Source organism: Pan troglodytes, chromosome 17 (genome assembly GCF_028858775.2).
Source record: "Pan troglodytes isolate AG18354 chromosome 17, NHGRI_mPanTro3-v2.0_pri, whole genome shotgun sequence".
In the NCBI taxonomy this organism is placed as follows: Eukaryota; Metazoa; Chordata; class Mammalia; order Primates; family Hominidae; genus Pan; species Pan troglodytes.
Window position 1 is genome coordinate 25,638,260 of NC_072415.2, and position 22,537 is coordinate 25,660,796.

The window sequence follows — 22,537 nt, forward strand, 5'->3', positions numbered from 1 at the left end:
TATCATTATTGTGGGAATAGATTAGTTGTCACCTAAGTGGGTTTGTTATAAAAATGAGTTTGACCCCCCTCTTGCTCTCTTTTGCCCTTCTGCTTTCTGCCATGGGATGACGTGGCAAGAAGACCCTCACCAGATGCCTCTGGGTCTTGGACTTCCCAGGCTCCAGAACAGTAAGAAATAAATCTCTATTATTTAAAAATTAGCCTGTGGTATTCTCTCAAAGCAGCACAAAACAAATTAACACAATGAGAAACTCAGTTATATATTTATTGTCTTAGTCTGTTTTATGCTGCTGTAACAGAGCTATATTTATCAATCAGATAGTGAAGGTGATCAAATAAAGAGGATGGGGGATTCTTGCTAAACTGACTGAGCAATGTTCTTGCTAAAACTGGGTTTTTACGTGGAACTACATAGATGGACCTAGAAGAAGTTTCAGCAACCTGACTGAAGTTTGGTCAAGCAAAGAATATCAAATGAAAGAACAAAGTGTGTCAGAATTTGACAATTAGTTCTTAAGGATGGTCAGATTAGTTTATTGAATTTGCAAGGGGAGGTGAGAGAACCACAACTTTTACCATACTGGCAAGTTCCTCACCACCTAAGAGATGGAGAGGAGTGATAATATTTTTTTCTCTTCATTTTCCTATATTTTATATAGGAAGTATAAAATATAAGAAAAACGTTCATAGTAAGCATGTTTCATTTTATAATAAGAAATTAAATTTTCTGTGAAATATTCAAGTGCTGTGTTATACAATTAAGCCCAAAAACAAAGTAAGCAAAGTATCACATACTATATTTGAATGTCATCTAAATAATGTTATTTTTGGAAAAACCTTTAGAAATAAACCAATCTAAACTCTTACCCAATAAAGAGGAAACCACAAACCTAGAGAGTTTATATTTCTCACGTAGTCACTGACATATCTAGAACTAAGCATTTTTGCTCGTATTCTAGTGCTCTTTCCCACATATTGTCAAAATTATATTTCTCTGAGATAGAGTTTTATATAAATAACTCCATTTGGAATCATTAAATTATGTTCAAAAGTAATCTAATACCATTTTATCCTAAAAGATATTTCGGGAAAAGTGAAATTGATATATATCCTTGAAAGAGAATAAGGCAGTAATTTGCCATTACAGTATTAGGAAGGCGTCTGCTATTGCTATATTCCTAAGCATTTTGGGGAAAAGTGACTAAAATTCAAATAAATTGGTCTAAATATTATTGTCAGTTTGGAAATTAATGATAAAGGATCATCTAACAAAATCTTCTGATTGGTGAATAATAGAAATAGGTTTTAGCACTTTCCTTGGGTTTTTAAAATTTATTTATTTTTGGAACGGAATCTTGCTCTGTCGCCCAGGCTGGAGTGCAGTGGCATGATCTCAGCTCACTGCAACCTTCGCCTCCCAGGTTCAAGCAATTCTCCTGCCTCAGCCTCCCAACTAGCTGGAATTACAGGCACCCACCACCACACCCGGCTAATATTTTGTATTTTTAGTAGAGATGGGGTTTCATCATGTTGGCCAGGCTGGTCTCAAACTCCTGGCCTCAAGTGATCCACCTGCCTCAGCCTCCCAAAGTGCTGGGATGACAGGCATGAGCCACCACACCTGGCCTTTTCCTTGGTTCTTAAAAATCCTTTTGACTATGGGAGAATTTTTAGATTGAATGTTCAAGTTTACAAGGGGATCAAAATCGTTAAGGAGATGCTCAAAGTTAAGTTGTATGCAAAATAACTTTGGAAGTGTTATTATTATTTGTAACTCAAATATCTTTTTAGTTTGGCATTCAGAGGTATTAATTAAAACAAAAAGTATCATTCACAATCTATAATATTTTTGTTAAAGGGTCTGTATTTTCACTTCAAAATTTCCTCTCAAATCTATCATATTTCTTTGTTCTGACCTAGTCTTTCATCTTCTTTCCTTTGGACTATTAAAAGTTTGTTTTTTCAACTGATCTGTCTTTAGTTTATACCCTGCAAAATCCATTCTCTAGACTGTTTCCAGATTTATCTTTCTTTTTAACATATTTGATACAGTAATTTCCCCAAAACATGAATCTGATTATATCCTGTCTTCCTCATACACTGTTAATTTCTCAGTGTCTGTGTCTCATGGTTCCCACTTCAGATGACTTGTGGCATAATCAGGGGAATTCCAATGCAGGCATTGAAGGTGAAAGCACTGCCAGGGACTCAATCTTGGGAGTTAGTCTGGGGTGAAGCTGGGTCCAGGATTGAGCCTTTGCCATTAGTTGGTAGGTAGGTGGGCACAAAAATGGTGTCACCTAAGGTACACTTTTATTTTTTTAGTTTTAAAAACCATCAGGCCAACGTATTACCTAAGACATTGTTGAGGATGATCTTACTTGGAATGTGCTCAGAAGGAGCAGTTTCTTCATTCTCAACACTCCTCCCCACCCCCACCTCAAGCTACCTTTCCTTGAAGGCCATGATGAAAGATCTTTGTCTATATCCTAACAGCAGTGAACACCCAGTAAGGGATTCTGAGAAAGCAATTGACAACAACAGAATATACACATCTATTTCTGATTGGAATCAGATAGATACCTGATCTCAATCATTTCCCTAGAACCTTCCCTAACCTGGGGTAGTTGCTATCACATCTCTGTTAAACTCGATTTCAAAAGAAGATTTGGAATTTTTTTCATCAGAGGCAGTCTGCCATCTTACTTTCTCCCACAGCCCCAGATTGTCACATTTTCCTGATCAGGTGATGTTTTGCCAGTTAATCAACAATGTAACATTTTTTGCAACCTTACTCCACTCGTAATCTGTTAATTTTGATGAACTTTTTCTACTGATCTTAGAGCAAGGCTTCTCTTGCCCTTTGAGAACTGAATGTTATTAAATATTCCTCTATAAATCCCAAGATAATTATACACATTTTCTTCTTTAGCTTTTTGATGTAGTACATTATGTCAGTAGATTTTTCTAATGTTGAACTATCCTCATATTCCTGGAATAAGGAAGTCCACGCAGGTTATGAAGTGGTATTTTAGTTTTTTAACATGTTGCTCAATTTTATTTGTTACTATTTTACTTATGATTTTTGTATTTGCTTTTAGTGAGATTGGTCACTACTTTTATTTTCTTGTATTGTTTGTATACTGTTTTGTTATCACAATTATGTAATTCTAATAAATAAAGTTGGGCAAATATCTCTTTTTCTCGTAGCTTTCAAATTATGTGTAAGGTTGAACATTGCAATAGACTGACTGTTTACGTCCCCTCAAAATTTATGCATTGAAATCCTCACCCCCAAGATAATGGTATTAGGAGGTAGGGCATTTGGAAGGTGATTAACTCATCAAGGCAAAGCCCTTGGGAATGAGATTAATTCCCTGGAGAGATCCCTCAACCCTTCTACCACATGAGGACACAGCATGAAGGCATCATCTATAAGCCAGAAAACGGGTTTTTATCAGACACTAAAACAAGGTGTCAGTAGGGCCATGCTCCCTGTGTGAGGTTCTGGGAAGAATCTGTTCCATGCCTGTCTCCTAGCTTCTGGTGGTTCCTTGGCTTGAAGCTGCATCTCTCAATCTCTACCTCTGACATCACAGGTCTTTCTTCCCTATGTGCCTCTCTGTCCTTTCCTCTGCTTAAAAGGATACCAGTCATATTGGATTAGGACTTACCCTAATCTGTTATAACCTCATTTTAACTACATTTGCAAAGACTCTATTTCTATATAAGTCCCTGCTATGGTTTGAATGTCCCATTCAAAATTTACTTTGAAATTTAATTGCTATTTTAACAGTATTAAATGGTAAGACCTTTAAGAGGTGATTAGGCCATGAGGGATACACCATCATAAATGGATTAATGCTGATTTTTATAAAAGGGCTTGAGGCTCTGAGTTTAATTTCTTGTTCTTTCTCATCCTGCCTTTGCCCTTCTGCCATGGAATGATGCAGTAAAAAGGCCCTGCCAGATGCCAGACCCTTGATCTTAGACTTCCCAGCTTCCAGAACTGTGAGCCAATAGATTTCTGTTCATTATAAATTACCCAGTCTCAGGTATGCTGTTATGGTGGCACAAAATGGACTGAATCACATTATGAGTTTCTTAGCAAGAAACCTAGAAATGTTCATTGTTGTGTACGTGAGTTCTGGGGTGACATTATTCAACTGAGTATAGACCTCTTTCTGTTTACTCCTTCTCTTTTTTTCCCCGTTTACCTCCTTTCTTCTTAGAACTTTAATCAGTTACAAGACAGGCAGTGAACCGGTTGTGTTCCTACTTGCTATTGATGACCTTTTAGAAATCATTCCTTGCTATGTTTTTCTTAGTACTCATGAATTATAAGATCATCAATAACTCATGAAGATACATTATTTATTTTAAACATGCTCACTAGACAAGCTTCATATATTTTCTTGGGCTTTTTACTCGTCATCTTTAATTATCTTGCATTATTTGGGCTTGCTTGAACTTCAAAGGTCAGTCAATACATTTTTCATAACTTTTAATGGATGTTTTTGGTTTCGTTTTTAGTGTCATTCAAAGATGGATAATATCTCCATCAACCATTTCTCATGTTTAAAACAACTGGTGATTCTATGAGGCTTTATTTTTTGATGCAGATATTCATGGTTACCTGATGAAGGGGTAACTTTGAACAAGAAAGTCCAGTGAGAGAAGTGTGAGATATACACAATATATTGTAAAAAGAGTGATGCCATTTTTACATCGAAGTGAAGAAGGAACTTCACTGGAAATGTTTCTTAGCAATATCCTCATTGCTGTAGGCCAAAATTAGACTTTCAAGTCTCTTCGAGTAAATCAAATGAACTATTTGGGGAATTTTTTTTTTTTTTTTAAGTAACCATGACCAGTGTGAACAATGGACTAGAAGGCAGTAAGAACGACATGGTTAGGAGGACACAGCACAGCGCCACACTGCAGAGTGAATAACAAACACCAGAGGGACAGCTGTGCCTGCACCCAGGAAGTGCATCCCCTCACCCCACCCAAAAGGAAAAGAGGGTTCAAAGATTGTTGAGCCCTGACCAATCACTTTATCCCCTCCTCCTCCCTTAGGAAAGACCATGAAAGGCGATGAAGAAAAATGGAAATGTACCCCCAATATTCCCGACTGGAGAGAGAAGAAACACTTCCCACATCCTGTTTATCTGTAAGGCCTGCCATTTCTACCTTCAAAATATACCACAAATCTATCCCCCATCTCTACCTCTGTCATCTGCACCTTAGGCCAAAATCCTTTCCTTTCTCATTTGGATTATTGTAATTCAGGCCTCAGCTGCCTAAAATTCAGAGAAGAGGGTATATGAAGGCTTATGTAGTCTTCAAGTAGATTAGAAGCCCAATATAATAAAGTGTTTGCCTAGGACTTAAGAGATGATGCTTCCTTATTTCCATTTGGCAATTTACCACTTGTGTATGCCCCAACAGTCAGAACCCTGGAAGGAAGAGAGTTGAGTCATACTTTGAATCCCAGTCCAGCAGATGTTTGAATTTGAATTTCAGAGTACATGACTCTGAAAAGTGCTCCCTTTTTTCCTGTTATATGCAATAACTTAGTATTAAGTTGGAGCCCAGATGACATGTCTTGTAACTGACAAACACCTTCTCATCTTATCACATCATTATAACTTTTTCCTCTACCCATAATATATCAGCTTGATAATGTATGTAGAGTTATCCACTATTACATAAAAAATTGCCCCAAATCTTTGCGGATTAAAACAAAAATAAATACATATGATTTCACAGTTTTTATATCAGTAATTCAGGAACAGCTTAGCTAGCTGCGTCTGGCCTGAGGGTCTTTCATAAGGTTTTGGTCAGGATGTTGGCCTGGGACCACTATCATCTGAAGGCTTGACTGGGGCTTGAGGATCTTCTTCCAAAATGATGTCCTCACATGGCAAGTATATGCAGCCTGTTGAAGGTCTCAGTTTCTCACCACATAGACTTCTTCCTAGGGATATTTGAGTGTCCACTCTACATAGCACCTGACTTTGCTTGAAGCTAATAATTCAAGGGAGATCAAAGTGAAAGCCACAGTGTCTTTTATAACCTAATCTTAGAGCCCACATGCCATCACTCAATCTATTTATTAATAGTAAATTACTCAGTCTGGCCCCTACATAAGGTGAGGGGAATTAGACTCCATCTTTTGAAGAGAGGAGAGTTAAAATCTCCACCATGTCTCTTCTCTTTTTGAATTCTGGCCTCTCTTCCCCAATTCAACCTTCTTGCCAATTCCAAATCTCCTGCCTTCCCTCATCTCCAAACGTATGCACATACTAACTTTATTTAACAGATTTTTCAAATTTCTTTCTGGTATCAATTAGAATCAGTTTTGGCTGTAGCAGCAGCAAACTACAAAATAGTGGTAGCTTAAATCACATAAGGTTTATTTCTACCATGCATAGAAAACATTTGTAGGTAGGCAGTCCAAGGCTGGTCTGGTGATATTGTTATAGTTTATGACCTTCATCCTCATGGTTCAAGATATCTGCTAGGGTTCTAGTTGCCAAAGGTGAAACCGAGGAAGCAGAGTAGAGAAATACAAAAAAAGTTAAAAAGTGTGTGCTAGCAGTTGTTTAAGGTTTCCTGGAAACCTTACTGTACAACACATTGCCTCCCTCTCAGCACCAGCACTTAGTTACATGCAAATGTATGACATGTAATATGGAAGCATAAGATGTACAAGCTAATATGCTAAATGTTGTCTTTATTTGCAGGTATGTGATGGTTAATTTTAGGTATCAATTTGACTAGATTAATGGGTACCTAGATAGCTAGTGAAGCATTAATTCTGAGTGAGGGTGTTTCCAGAGAAAATGGGTGCATGAGTTGATAAACTGAGTGGGGAAGATTTGTCTTCAAAGTGGGTAGGCACCATCCAATTGGCTGGGGCCAAGATAGAACAAATAGACAGAGGAAAGGCAAATTAATGCTTTCTCTTCTGGAGCTGAGACACCCTTCTTCTCCTGCCCTTGGACATCAAAACTTCAGGTCCTCAGGCCTTTGGCCTCAAACTGAGAGTTATACCACTGGCTTTCCTAGTTTGGAGGCTTTTGGACTTTTACTGAGCCACACTATTGGCATCCCTTGGTCTCCAGCTTGCAGACAGTCTATTGTGGGACTTCTCTGCTGCCATAATCATATGAGCCAATTCCTCTAATAAATGCCCTGTCATCTATTTATCTATCTATGTATCTATGTATCTATGTATCTATGTATCTATCTATCTATCTATCTTATTATTTCTGTCTCTCTAGAGAACCCTAATGAAAAGTGATTATATGCCCAGCTAAAAATCAGGGAGTTTCTTGCTAAGGAAGAAGGGGAGAATAAATATTGGCCATGGCTACGTATATATTTTTGGCTACCCGGACATCTATGAGCACCTTTTTCCTATGTAGGGTGCTGTGTGTGCTCACTATATGGAAGTTGGCTTTCCTCAGAGCTGATGATCCAAGAAAAGCCAGGAACACATTTGCAGAGAACACATTTACTCCTTCTCCAAGGCAGAAAACTTCAAGATCTTCCTGAATTCCTGCCCCATGTTCAGGATCTCTTAATCATATGCAGTCCCTTCCTTGGGGTCATGTGTACCATCTTGTGGTCTGCCAGCAGATACATTGAAAAACATATATGGATATGGAAACAGGACACCACCGTAAAAACTCCTATTTGAGAAAGGGGAGGAGAAACTGGTAGTGGTCACTGGTCCATATCAATGATCAGATACCTCTGAGCAGAAAGTACAAGCTCCCTCCCCTAGTAAAGGAGGGCATTCTTTGCTTAGCTATTTGGTAGTCCTCAGTTAAGCTCTTGCCCATTGTATTTTGTGGTTCTTATCTCTGCTTTCTAGGACGTGCATTATATTACATGGCTGCATGAGAAGGGGCCATGGGGCAGAAGCCCCTCTGTGGTGGTTGCCATTGCAGAAGCTCTCTTCCTGCTAGGGTGAATATGGGGACCCAGAAATTGTTTTAGGAGCTTGATGGTCACAGGCCAGGATTGAAATTTCTTTTGAAGAACAATTTCCTTAAAATTTAGTAATCTTCTGGTATATTTGCTTTCAGTTAGTTCCACGTATGTTAGTAGCCAGAGATCGTAATGTCTAGACAATTTCTAAGCCTGAGACATTTTAGTGTGATGTACTTCTTGGGAGAAAAGCTGAGTGTTGGGAGAGAAGCGGAGGCAGGGCTTGCATGTCTGACATAATGTAAAGGAGTCTTGGAACATGTCTGGGGTCCAGGGTCTAAAATCCCTTGTGGCCTTTGGAACACCAAGCTCTGTGCTAAAGGGTGGAAGGCTACCCTGACACACCATAATCTAAGCCCAGGGCATACAACCTCTCGTGGCTTGGATAGAATCCAGGGCTCGTGGCTTCTGGAATGTGTCTAGACTTGCTGGCTCCTTGCTCCTTGCTCTCCCAGGATTGACTGTATCTTGAGTTAAAAGAACCTGCTCTCCATTATCCCAAGTAGTAGAGCATATGCTAAACCATTGCAGCTATAAATCATAATGCGATGTAAATCATAACGTAATGTAAATCATAATGTGCTTAATGCAACGCTCCCTTTCAACCCCACATTCTCACCACCTGTTTCTTTGTTTGAGCACCAATAAATAGTCTGGGCTTCCAGAGTTCAGGGCCTTCGCAGCCGCCATACTTAGTGTTGGCTCCCGGGACTCACTTTCTCTCTCAAACTCTTTTCTCATTCCTTTGACTACACCGGACTTCGTCACCCCTATGACTCGGTGTTGGGTCCGATCACTCCAACAGTACTGGCATCTAGGCTCTGCCTATTCTTCCCTATACCAAGCTCAAACACCCTATCCCCCCAAGAAGTGTTGGCTATCTTGAGACATTTAAAAATAATAGGCAAAAATCACAATCTGATCTTTGTCAGTGCACTAGGTTCTACTGACTGACAGTTGCTTAATGGAAAGTATTTGAGAAAGACTAGGTGCCTAGGGTACTTTAATTGGATTAATGACCCAAATTTTTGCCCCTCTAACTATACTCTTTGCCCTAGCATATTGCAGTGTCCTCCTACTCTTGGGGGAGCCTTCTGCCCAGTAGCATACTGGTTAAATGTTTCTTAAAAAATACTTTATGCATTATGTTATAAATTTTACTGAAAATATGTGTAGCACACATTGACAAATAAGAAAATATGCAATAATCTTTTCTGTAAGTTCTATATAGCCAATTCTTACTGAATGCTTTATTTGACTTTCATTAAATTTTCTATCCATAGCCAATCTACAATTGTAGTTCATGAGCAAGTGTAGTTCTGACATGAATGTTAATTGATATTCTCATTGTCAGTAAGAGGAAAGTAAAACAATAAAGAGGTAGTTGAAACTTCAGTTGTTTGTAAATGAGGTGACAACTTTGCAGAATTAGATAATAGTTTTCAAAGAACATTTCCTCAATTTTTTTTGTATTTGCAATGTAACAGCCACAGACACAAGACGCTTTTAAATTTAATCTGCATTAATGTTTTCTCTACCACTTTCTTAAGCCAGACAATTAACAAAACAAATCAACAAGCAACACTTCATTTGTAGCTTCTATCAATTTTTGTGGTATAAACACTCCAACAGTGGCTGATTTCAAGCTACTGGTTTGACACAACTGAAATATGAAGTAGTGTTTCCACCAGATACACTAGAAACAAACACCTTAAGAGGACAGACAATAGTAAAATATAATAAAATAACTAGAAAGTCATGAGTTTTGAGTACCTATTATCTTTGTTTTAATGTAAATTATTTAATTACAAGTACATAAATTAAACAACGGCTGTGTTAACAATCAGCTTGCCAAATTTCTGAAAATTAAACGGTAGACCCATGGGCTGGTATGAGTTGCCTCCTAACACCACAGGTTCTGCCCACCCTTTCACCTTAGGCTTGGAAAAGTGGTTGCATATTATTCTTTCTTGCTTGCTCTTATGCTGTAAACATGGCAACATTTCTGGGCTGGCCAGCTGAAGGATAAGGCAGTGGAGGAGAACTGAGTAGTCCAGCTGTCTCAGCCAAGACAATCCTAGACTAGTAAAGCAGCTGATCCTAGACATGTGCGAGATCCCAGCCAAGATAAGAAGAGCTAGACCCTGCAGCTGACTGGGTACAGGTGAGCCCAGCCAAGACCAATAGAAATGGTCACCTAACCCACAGATTCATGAGCTAAACAAATGTTTAATTTTTTGAAATCACTGGGTTGTAGGGTGTGTGTACATGTGTGTATATACACACATATATTTATATACACATATATACACACACATACATATACACATATATGCTATATATGATGGTTAATACACAGTTATAGTTTCATCCCATAAGATTACCTCCTTGCAGTCACTGCTGGTAACTACTTCAGGGGTATATGAGCACTTGTATTCTTTACTCTTTCAAAGCTCAAATACAGGACCTAGTCAAACTAGACTGCAGGCCACAGACAGAGTACTTCCTTAGCACGGCTGTGTTTCCTTCCAACTGTAACTGTAGACTTGCTTAATCTAGCCTCAGTTTGTCCTTCTTTTAAGATTGGCAAGAAGGGGTTAGAAAACATGAATATTTTGGATTTTCCTTACCATTTTCCCCAATCCTACATTCTCATCATTTGCCTCCCAAGACACAGCACATGAAAATGTGATCCATTGTTTTGCCATCACCTAATAAAGACCAACTGCAGCACCTACTGCTTGACTGTCTTCAACAAACCAATGCCACATTTAAAATGTTTAAACATTTACCTTCCCAGTCCCAGGTACCATGCTTTGTGTTACTTCTGGTATCTCTATCTCTCTCTCTGTCAATCACACACACACACACACAGCCTACAGGTAGGTAGTCCAGGGCTGGTATTGTCATTCCACATCTAGAATCCAGCTTTCAGGTCCACCCTTCCTGGGGAGTGGCTCTCATCTTCATAATCTAAAATGGCTGCTAGGGTGTTAGCCATCACATTTGCATTCCAGGCAAAAAAATGAAGAAAGGAAAAAGAAGGCAAAGGGCAATGTTCTTACTGTCTTTAATAGTTTCCTAACACTGCCACAGAAGATATCTGCTTATATCTCACTGTCTAAAGTTCAGTCACATGGCCACAATCTCAAGGAAGGCTGGGGTACTTTAATCTTTATTGAGGGCAGTCATGTGCCCAACTAAAACCAGGGGTTCTATTACTAAGAAAGGAGAATACAGCTGCCCCCCACCCCAAAACAATTCAATAAAAATACAAATAAACAATAGAGTGTAATATCTATTTTCATAGCATTTACACTACATTCATTATTATAAGTAATGTAAAGATGATTTAAAGTATATGGAAGATGTGCAAAGGTTATATGCAAATACTGTAACATTTTACATAAATGACTTGAGCACCTGCAGATTTTGGTATCCCTGAGAGTTCCTGGAACCAATCCCCCTCAGATACCAAGGAATGACTGTACATATGGTAGAGAACTAGTTGTCTCTACCTAGTCTCCATTCTGGTCACTTCTTTAGTTTCCTAATTTCAGAGTAAGGCCAGTCTCCTTCTGTGATGGTTAATTTTGTGTCAATTTGAGTGAACCAAGGGATGCCCAGATACCTGGTAAAACATTATTTCCACGTGTGTTGGTGAGGGTGTTTCTGGAAGTCATTGACATTTCTATTGGTAGACTGAGTAAAGAAGATCCACCCTCACTAATGTGGATGGGCATCAGTCCATTCAGTGCCCCATATGAAACAAAAAGGCAGAGGAAGGACAAAATCAGCCTCTCTGCTTGTTCTGGGACATCTACTTTCTCCTGCTCTTGGATATCAGTACACTTGCTTCTCTGGCCATTGGACTTGACTGAATTACACCTCCAGCTTTCCTGATTCTCCAGCTTGCAGATGGCAGATCGTGGGTCTTCTCAGCCTCCGTAATCATATGAGCCAATTCCTACAATAAACCTCTCTGTCTCTCTCATTCTGTTTCTCTGGCAAACTCCAATATTCCCTCCTAGGGACAGGAATTTTATCACTCTGATGCCTTATGGCTACTATTCATGGACATTTCTTATAGCTTTGATTTTCTTGCAGTGTATATCCCAGGTAAATACCTTTCTCTGCTATTGGAGTCCCCTTTCCTCCCCTTATTCTTGTTCACTTTTGGCTTGGATTACATTTTATATGAACTAGGCCTTACCAAAAAATTTTTAAAATGTCTGTCAGTGAGGAAAGGATAGGTCCAGTGTATAACTTAAAAGATGCTATGAGGCAGAGTTCTGTTTGTGTTTTTGTTTTTTTCTTGAGACAGAGTCTCGCTCTGTCATCCAGGCTGGAATGCATTGGCACCACCTTGTTTCACTGCAACTTCTGCCTCCCAGGTTCAAGCGATTCTCTTGCTTCAGCCTCCCGAGTAGCTGGGATTGCAGGTGTGTTCCACCATGCCCGGCTAATTTTGGTATTTTTAGTAGAGATGGGGTTTCTGCCATGTTGGCCAGGCTGGTCTTGAACTCCTGGCCTCATGTGATCTGCCCACCTTGGCCTGTCAAAGTGCTGGAATGACAGGTGTGAGCCACTGCACCCAATCAGAATTCTTTTTTATTTTGATAGCTTTGACTGCTTTGATAGTTCTCCATCAAGGAAACTGTTCAAAATGAAAAACAGAACATGTCTTATAGGAGGACTCTCTTAAGTCCAGTATTAGTGAAGACGATAAGGACAATTTCTTCCTAGAAATAATATATTTCTATCTTCAGCACAAGAGGAATTAATTCCACAGCACTAATAGAAACTGTTAATAGTGTAATATAAATTACAAACAATACAACAAAAATGAAAGCAAAACACACTCCACAGAAGTATGTCAGAAATAAAAAAGAAATTCCTTAAACCCTCAAGCCAGCATGCTTGATACAAATTTATACTTTTTTTTTTTTTTTTTGAGATGGAGTTTTGCTCTTGTTGCCTAGGCTAGAGAGCAATGGTGCAATCTCGGCTGACTGCAACCTCCGTCTCCGGGGTTCAAGCAATTCTTCTGCTTCAGCCTCCTGAACAGCTGGGATTATAGGTGTGCGCCATCATGCTCAGCTAATTTTGTATTTTTAGTGGAGATGGGTTTACACATTTTTAAAGAATGGACAATGATGCAGATGATCTGTGAGCATTTTGATGAGAAAGTGGTGATTAGAAGGATACAGCATAAAATTTAATTGTAAACAGGCTTATCTAGCTAACCTAATCTGTTTCTATAGAATTACTGGCATGGGAGATTGGATAGATGCCTAACCTATCTCAATTTTAAGTAATGTGAGCAAGTCTTTAAGGTATACATAATGATAAAATGGAGAAACATGACCAGATGATGATGGTCATGTAGGTAATTAGATGGATTTGTAGGTGGTTGAAATTGTATCTAAGCATAGCAATCTGGCAGAATCAATAATCATTCCACATCCCTTTGCTCCAACCATACTGAATTATTTGCAGTTCTCTAAAAACATCATATTCTTAAACCCCAGGGCTTTTGCACATACTATTCCTTTGCCTGAAGCAATGTTTTCCTGCTCCTTTACCTCATTTTTACTCATTCTTTGGATATCAGCTTAAATTTCGTAAGTTGAAAATGCACTTACTACGCCTACCCTACTGAACATTAGAGCTTAGTCTAACCTACCTTCAACATGTTCAGAACACTTACATTAGCCTACAGTTAGTTGGGCAAAATTATATAACACAAAGCCTATAATAAATAAGATATTGAATATCTTATATTCAATATGTAATTTCCTGAATATTATACTGAAAGTGAAAAGCAATGGTTTTGCACCATCATGAAGTAAAAAATTCATGTCATGCACTTTCTATAGTTCTCAAGAGAACCTGGCAGCACCATTTGTCACACAGAGTTCACCCTAAATTCACCTGGTAATTTTGGTGACCCTCTGCTAGTTAGTTGCTTTTGTCCAAGGGAAAAATAAATTTCTTATATCTTTATGACAGAAGATAGCTTTGTAATGGAGCAAGGTGCCTAATAAAGTTAGGCTCTTATGTTTCCAGGAAGCTGAAAGATAGGGGTACTATTTTTCTCAATGATTAAATTTCAGTGAGATAGCTCCCAGGTCCTTGAGGAATTCACATTCTTAGGTTGTAAAATTGGCAAAAGCCTAATTTAGTTTTTGGAAAGATTTACAGGCATTTCAAAGAGGCACAGAAAAAGCTTACAATTAAGTTTCCTAAAGTAAATGACCAAAGAAAAGGATGTGGAGGGTAAAAGTCTCTCTCTCTCTCCTTTGCACCAGGCAGAATTAAATAGTTTTATTTCTAATTTGTACTCACCCTTACACCAACAGTGTGAGCATCGCCTAGGAATTTTTGTTAGAGATGCAAATCCTCAGATCCCAATGCAGACTTACTCGATAAGAAACTCTGGGGATAGGGCCCAGGAATTTGAGATTTTGCATAAGCTCCCCAGGTGATGCTGAGAATCATTGTAGAAGATTGTTGATAGCAGGCCATGTGCAAAGGATCTGGGGAAGGCAAAGGATTTAATTTTGTTTAAATTAGTGGTTATCTAAGGTTTGCATAAGTAGTTATCTGGTCTGCTAGTATGTTACCTTCAATTAATTGGCAAGAAATTACGATATCAAAAATAAAGATATTAGATGAGCCTTAGTTTAGCCAAGACAGTCAAACCTCAGTAATTTACACAATAGAGAACAAAAACAAAATGATTATTTTTAAACTGTGCTAATTCGGCTCTCAAGTTCATTCTCTAGTTTACGAAGAGTCACCTGATCAAAATCATTTGAAAATCATTTGGTTACTAAATCAAGTAAAGCCATAAAAGCTAAACCCAAGTGAAACTAGATAATTGTGCAATTTTCTTAGATGGACTCCTTCTTAAGTTCACCTGGCTCTCTACCGGGGACCAAATCTTATATTTCTCAATTATGTATGCAACCTGGAATCACCTGAAGATATGTTTAAAGACAAAAATTGCAGGAGAGAAGCTGAGAGTAGCCAGGGAAGGGGTAGAGTGGATTCTTCCAGCACATGAGTTCACATGACTGCTTCCCCTTCTCAACAGGGGCCAGAGCCTGCCAGGACCTCAAAGAGGAGAGCTTCAGAGGCCCAGCTGACATACTAGGCATAGGGGCCAAAGAGTCTACCTTGAGAAAGGTTTTTATATCTCAAATTTGACCCACTCTTGAATGACAGCTCTAACAAATTGGTTTCTCAGGAAACTGAGACAAACAGCATCTGTGATGCTACCATGCCTTCCTTAGGAAGTCGGCCTGAAGCAAAGCTGGTGGAATCTGATTTCTAGCGACTCCGGGTGTTCGTGTTCCTGTGACAGGGCCTCCCTTATGTGTCCATTGGCCCCATTGTGGATATACTGCAGTTTAGCCAGAAAGACCTGGATGTGGAGGTTAAAGCCACACAAATGGATAAACTAGAATTAAAAAGCATGAGGAGCTTTCCATGAAAAATGCCTGGAGATGGGGAAAATCATGGATGGGATTGTACCCCAGGTGATGGAGGTGGCTCAGAAACAGAGGAAGCTTGCCAAAGCTGAAATCCAGAAGGTTCTGAAAGAAAAAAAAAAAAATCAAGACCAACTTACTAGACGTGAACTCCATGAAAAAAAAATCTCATTTTTTCAAGGGATTTGAGAAGCAGGAAGCTAGTGAAGCCTACTACAAAAATGAATAATGGCTAAAATCATTATGCTAAGCATTACATATTAGGAAGACCAGAGATACCAAGCATTAAAAGCCCACACATAAAAGAAACCCAATCTAGTAAATGAGGAAATTATGCAGGTCCAGAGGAAGACCTGAGTGGATGACTTGGCTCTTCCAGGTGAGCCTGATAAACAGGTATGGATCCAGTCCCTTGAGAGCATTCAGCAGAAAATAAAAGACTAAAGAAAATGATAAACTGATCAGAATCTGTAATTACCTGTTTTCAGAAGTATAAAAACCTAAAATCACTGACCAGTGACCTTCTGTCCCTCCATGTAACTCCATCTCTACAAGCAAGCCTTGTGTACCTTCTCAAAAAAAAAGACATCTGTATGAGATACTTTGACTTTCATGTTCTGACATAAAATGGTGACGGTGATCTTTCATTAGAAAGTCCGTGTATTCTGTCAAATGTATGCTCGTGAGGTTTACTGAAAAAAACTTTTTTTTTCCTTTGGTGGTGGTATCTTGTAGGTTTTTTACTATGGGAAAAAAAAACGCTGCTTTGAAACTGTCAGTAAATACGATCAAGACTCAATTTAAAATGGGACTCAAGCGTAGTTCATATGAGGCCAAGTTAATGGGGAGTTCCTTAGGAACTTTTGTAATACTAACTGGCAATAAAATAACTGCTACAACATGTCTTTATTTCGTCTTTCAAAAACAGTGTTTCCCCCTATCATCTTTAGGTAGATAAACTGTCCACGAAGGAGAGAGTGATCAGTTTATCTTTACATAAAGATTCCTAACTAGGAATTCAAAAAGATACTTCAGTGGGACGATATTGATCATCAGAATGACAAACCCAGAACGTTTTAGGAAAGGCAGTTTCAGATTTTTCTCCTTAGAGGGTTTCAAGAAACCCTTTGATTGAGAGGAGGGCACATATCCTCCTCTTACCTTCTTTGTTCCCAAAAGAGACTCAAAGAATTGTGAACCAAACTTTAATAATATAAAGTCTCTAATTACCTGAGAAAACTGCAGCCCAAAAATCTAAAGTGGCTTACCCAAAGTGAGGAAGTTAATACCATTCCTTTTAGTCCGAGAGAATAATGCCAACTGGATACAGCTCAAAGACTGCACCATTCCCATTATTTTTTTGCCATTAGTTACGTTTAATTTTAAATACACCATCTTTGGCAGCAAAAATCAAGCTGGGCTTTCCCTCTCCTTTATAAATTGCATATATTTTTAACATATATTAACACTTTAAAACCATGGGGTGGAAAGTTTAAAATGCCATAAAATAAGAATCATATATGCATTCTTTACACTGTAAAGCATTTTACCAGACATTAGAATCTGCATTCAGAATTCTTTCTCAGAACATAAGTGTTCTTGAAGACATACATTTTGTCTTACTAATCTGTTTCTTCCAAGCACTACTGTACTAGGCATACGGTAAAGATATACATTCAAGTTTTAAAAGTAAATACTTTTTCCTGGTAGTGGCCAGGGCCTGCGTTCCTCAGACCAAAAGGCGCAAACTGACATTGCTGTAATTTCAGAAGAGAAGTGAAATGTATAAAACGAAGTAATTTTGGGGAAGGAAAATGTCACAATTTTTCTTCAGTGTTGTCAGGCACACTAACCCGGGAAGCTGTCTCTGGGCCTGAACTATCCAAATTAGTGTCCGAGGAGGTGTGACAAATGCAGGCCCTTCCAAGTTTGACCCTGATTCTCAAAGGTGGCCAAAAGCCGTCTCTAGAAACGGCGGTGGCAGCGGCGTGATTCTGGGAGGTCCATTCAACTTTTAACAGGTCCTGGGCAGTGACCGGGTTGCTGGGCAGTGCAAAGGCAGAGATTGGCGAGAACAGGCGGCGATCAAGCTTCCCAGCGAGGGTCAAAGTCCAGCAGCTTGGAACTAGTGAGCCGGGCTTGTAGGAGCGAAGTGGCTCGCGCGGGCCCGGGCCGCAGCCGCTCCCCAGACACCGGGGATCCGGCCCGACTGTTTCCTACCCACAACGGCCAAGGCCCGCTACAGCGCGTCCACGAAGCCCTAGTACTGAGCCAGGACGGGGCTCTCCCTCTCGATGTAGGGGACTACGAACTGCTCCGCCACTCGGTGAGGCAGCTAATTAAGAAAGCCACCTTCAGGATGTCTTTCGAGAATCTAGCCTCGAAGAAAGTCATGTAAGAGAACGCCTGCATCAAAAAGTCGGGAGGCCGGGCGGAGTCGCCGTTAAACGTCTAGGGAAAGCCACCAGGTGGGCCAGCGAACGCTCCCGGGCCAGCAGGTAGGCTTTCTCGCACAGCAGCCCCCGCACCCGGTCCATAAGCTCGTTGTTCTCCCTGCGCCGGGCATGGTTCTAGGTCAGGAGATCCTACATCATGACAGCCAACGCGTCCATCCTGCGCCTCACCGCAGGCCTTGCTCCCCGCTCGGTCCCTCCCGGCCGCGGCGCTGCCGGAAGTGCGTGTCGGCGCGGGGGCGGATCCCGGTGGCGGCGAGGGGCGGACTCCGCGGACAAGGCCAGGCCTAGCCTTGAGCTCCGTCGGGCAGGGCAGCCGGGATTGGTGTCCGGCAGAGCGTGAGCCCAGCGGGCTGGAGTCGGCGAGCGGGAGTGAAAGAAGAAAAGCTGGAGAGCGAAGGCAAAGCCCGAGGAGAGAGGGCCGCGGTCGGCGGAGGAATCTGACTTCACGGTTGCGTGCGCTCATTGCCGGAGGGCTCCCTCAGCCGGGCGGCTCAGCTAGTGGTTAAAGGCAAAGCATTCCCGGGCGCGGTGCATAAAGTTGAGCTTCCTCCCTGCTAGCCTCCGCTTTCTCCCCAAAAATACATCCTAGCCTTAATGTTTATGCCTCCATTGCCCCAGTTCTTATCTGTTTTGCTCAATGTCTCATAGCTACAGGAAGGCAATTTCTAGTGAAGCCCTCCGTGCCTTCCAAATGGATTATTTTGGCGGGCTTCCACCCGGACACTATGCCACCCGAATGACTGGACAAGTGCACGGGATCGGCTGTCATTTGTGGAGTGCGCCTTGCGATCTAGGCGCCTCACAGCGCAAATTATCCAGTAATTTCTCTGAAATCGATGCTGGTTTGTTTTCCGAAGGCAAATCAGCAGCTTATACAGACATTGGGGCCACAAAGCCGGTGGAACAAGGGGAGACGGCTTGCTGAGTGTCAGGTCTTCCAAGATGAGCTTAAACTTCGGGTGGTGGGCAGGCTCGGTAGGTGGGAAAGGCCCGTGTCCAGATGAATGCAGTCCATGTTTATATTGATGAAAGACACGCATACCATTTGGTCCAGCTCAGCCATTCTTAACACGTGCTGGCTGTGAGCACTGGTGTGTGTGTGCCTGCGTGCAACCAGCAATGTAAGTGATGACCAGCTGCATGATGCCTTAATTTGAGTGGACAAAGTCGGTCAAGAACCACTTTCAGACTTCTGGGTCTCCAAGTCTTTGTCTCCCTGTATCCAAACGAGGCATTCCAAGGTTGACAGCATGGAACATTGCATGTCCGAAATACCAACCGTGAAACTGGGTAAAAAGCTTCAGGAGGTGATATTGATGTGTATAGTTTAGGAAATAAAACCCAATATTTACTTCAAAGAATGTAATTTGTGGCTTTTTAGAGATAAGGATACATTGACAGTTTTCATTTTTCGTCTACATGTATATGGTATGTTTCATTCTGACTTTAATTTGGTATTTTACTATGAAAACAACTTTGTATTAATAAAATAATGTATTTCCAATGTTATAAGTTGTGTTATAACAGTTTCAAAAGCCAAATAAACAAGATGCATTTTGATATCAATTGTTTAAAACGCGTATTTTGAGGAAGAACAAATTCATACTCAAAAAAGTTATCTTTGGGTGGGGTATTGTGGAAAATTTTTACTTTATACATGTCTAGGTTTTTGAAGTGACCATTTTATAATTATAGAAACAAGACGTTAAATCCAGAAAACAAAACTTAAGCTTAACCAACTAGAAACTGTCAACCAACTTCTCACTAGGGACTTCCCAATTTAACCAAATATTTTATTTGTTTTGTGTCTGCAAACATCTTACAAAAGTTTTCCCTTTTTGCCTCCACAGTGGACCACTGAACTGATTGTGGTCTAGTGCTGATTCATGAATCACTGGATGCTCAAATAAACTCTTTAAATTAAAAAGACATTAAATGAAAGAAAAAGTTAAGAAAATAGAAATGCTTTCCATTTTTTAACAAATGCTTAAACGGAAGAAAGGATGCATGCAGAGGTTAAGTAAGACTGCGTTTCAGATCTGAGGCTCGATCTGAAGAACATGTAGTATATGCCTATTCCTTTATAGCTAGACGTTATTTTCTTTGCTGAGGGAAAAGGAACATGTCATTATATTCAACTCTTCTAAAAAAGGAAAGCCATCTACCGAGTCAGTATAATTTATGGAATTTATCTGGAGCTAAAGGTAGTATCAAAATGCCATTTAAAGTTGCAAAGCCAAAATGAACTCTTACTTTGTCCTTTATAATTTACATGAAATTTATGAACCCAAATAACAAGACTAGGCAGTCATGCTCAAAACACTCAGGATGTGCCTACCATTGACTAATGATAGCTACATATATTCTTTTGTAGGTATATATTGGAAAATAAAATTTTAAAACAACGTGGCCAGATATATGACAGATCTTCAATAGGTATGCAATGTCTGTTTTTAAGTAATGAAACAAAGCAAACACTCCTGAATCTATGGCCCATATGAAGACCTAGATTGTTGAATTTACTGTTATTCCCCTATCCCATCTTTACAGAGTTAACCACTAACCTGAGATTTGGGTTAATCATTATCATACCTGTTTTATTTTTTAAGTGTAGTTTTATATCTATCGATCAAGATCTATATATCTACATACTTTTAAAAGTATGGTTTACATATAAGTATAGCGCACACACATATATGTGTGCTTAATGTTGCTTGTTTCTGAGATTTATACAATTAGTATGACTTTCAGATTTCTGCAACTTGCTTCACTAATTCAAGATTGTTTCTATCATTCCTCCAAGTTGTGCCATGTAGTATTAGTTCATTTCTTCTTGTTGATACATAATATACTACTATGAATATACCATAGTTTATGTGCCGATTTTCCTGATGTTTGGACTGTCTCTAACCTTTTGCTATTACAATTATATGATTATTCTTTATATGTCTTCTGGTGCACGTGTTAAGAATATTTGTAGGGCATATATTTAGGAGTGGAATTGCTGGGTTAGAGGGCATGTGGTGATGCTACAGTGTTTTCTAAAATAGTTGTGGAAGTTTATACTTTTACCAACACTTGGTACTTTCAGAACTCTTAAATTTGCCAATGTAGTAGGAGTAAAGCTATAGCTAATGAGTTGTTTTAATTTGTACTTTCTTGATTATTAGTGTGGCTGAGCATCTTTTCATATGTCTTCATGTACTGCTTGTTCTGTGCCATGCTTGTTCATGCATTTTATCTGTTTCATGGAGGTGTTTTTCCCCCTAGTCAATTTGCAAGAGTTCTTGGACATATCTTGGACATGAAACTTTTGTCAGTTATGTGGATTGAATATCTCCAAGATTGTGGCTTTCCTTTATAATTTGTTTTTATATCTTTTGATGAGTAGAAATTACTTTGATTTAGTTGAATTTATCTATCTTCTCTTGTGTTTAACATTTTTAAAATGCCTTTAAACTCTTCCAACCTCAAAGTAAAAAAAAAAAATTCTGCACTTTTTTTTTAAAGTTTTAAAGTCTTGCCTTTTTATTTTAAGTCTTGGAATTAACATCTTGTGAGATCAGATCCAATTATTTTATCTTTCTTCTTATTTATTTATTTTTGGACACAAGGTCTCACTCTGTTCCCTAGGCTGGAGGGCAATGGTGTGACCATGGCTTACTGCAGCCTTGACCTCTCAGGCTCAAACGATCCTCCCACCTCAGACTCCCAAGTAGCTGGGAATACAAGCATGTGCCACAACATCCAGATAATTTTTTCATTTGTAGAGACAGGGATCTCACTATGTTTCCATGGCTGGTCTTGAATTCCTGGGCTCAAGTATTCCTCCCACCTTTGTCTTCCAAAGTGTTGGGATTACAAGCATAAGCCACTATGCCCCACCCAATTAGTTTTTCCTTGTGACTGAACATTTGTTCCAAGAATACTTATTAAGTAGTCTCTTCTTTACTGACTGGTTTGCTATGCCATCTTTCTCATATATCAAGTTTCTATGTATGTGTGATTCTGAGGTTTCTATCCTGTTCTATTTATTTGCTTGTATTTCCATAAATACCAAGTTGTCTTAATTTATAGAGCTTTATGATAATTTAAGAAGAACAGTCTTCTTCTGTCTTATTTGTCTTCTTCAGGAGTGTCTTGGCTATTCTCAGGTCTTTGTTCTTCTATATACATTTTAGAATCAGATTGTTGAACTATTAGTCTAATTGTTTTATCCCCTTGCCTGTAAAAAAAATATTTTCCTTGCCTTTGGGGCTAAGGTTTCACTACAAACTGTCTAGGAGAGGATATATTTGTATTTAGCTTGTTTAATACATTCGTGTTTCCTGTATCTGTGGGTTTATGACTTTGCTTCTGAAAATATCCCAGCTGTTACGTCTTCAAACATAGCTTCTCTTTCATTCTTTCTATTTTCTCTGGCTGAAGCTTATATTAGCAGTACATTAGATCTTATTATTATTCCAGTCTGTCTTTCTCTTAATCTCCCACAGTTACTAGATCCTTATCTCTCTGCTACTTCTGGGTAAATTATTTGAGCTATCTTTCATTTCAGTTATATTATCTACAGTTGCTTTAAGTT

At 39.4% G+C, this 22,537-nt stretch overlaps 1 protein-coding gene across 17 annotated transcripts in view; it reads right to left on the minus strand.

Moving 5' to 3' along the window:
- LOC134808654 (skin secretory protein xP2-like) overlaps nucleotides 1-19,877 on the minus strand; it is a 53,944-nt gene extending 34,067 nt beyond the window's left edge. Inside the window, exons 1-4 of one of the 17 annotated variants that reach the window (XM_063796012.1) lie at nucleotides 17,353-19,877; nucleotides 15,543-15,604; nucleotides 14,429-14,542; nucleotides 9,767-12,660 (exon numbers count right to left, since the gene is read on the minus strand). In XM_063796012.1, the coding sequence (XP_063652082.1) occupies nucleotides 17,951-18,418 (468 nt within the window). In that variant the 5' untranslated portion in view covers nucleotides 18,419-19,877 and the 3' untranslated portion in view covers nucleotides 9,767-12,660; nucleotides 14,429-14,542; nucleotides 15,543-15,604; nucleotides 17,353-17,950. Of the gene's footprint in view, nucleotides 1-9,766; nucleotides 12,661-12,927; nucleotides 13,171-14,351; nucleotides 14,543-15,542; nucleotides 15,605-17,196 lie in introns of those variants that run through there. The other 16 variants (XM_063796009.1, XM_063796004.1, XM_063795999.1 and 13 more) reach the window with 16 other exon arrangements.
- Nucleotides 19,878-22,537: the final 2,660 nt, after the last annotated feature.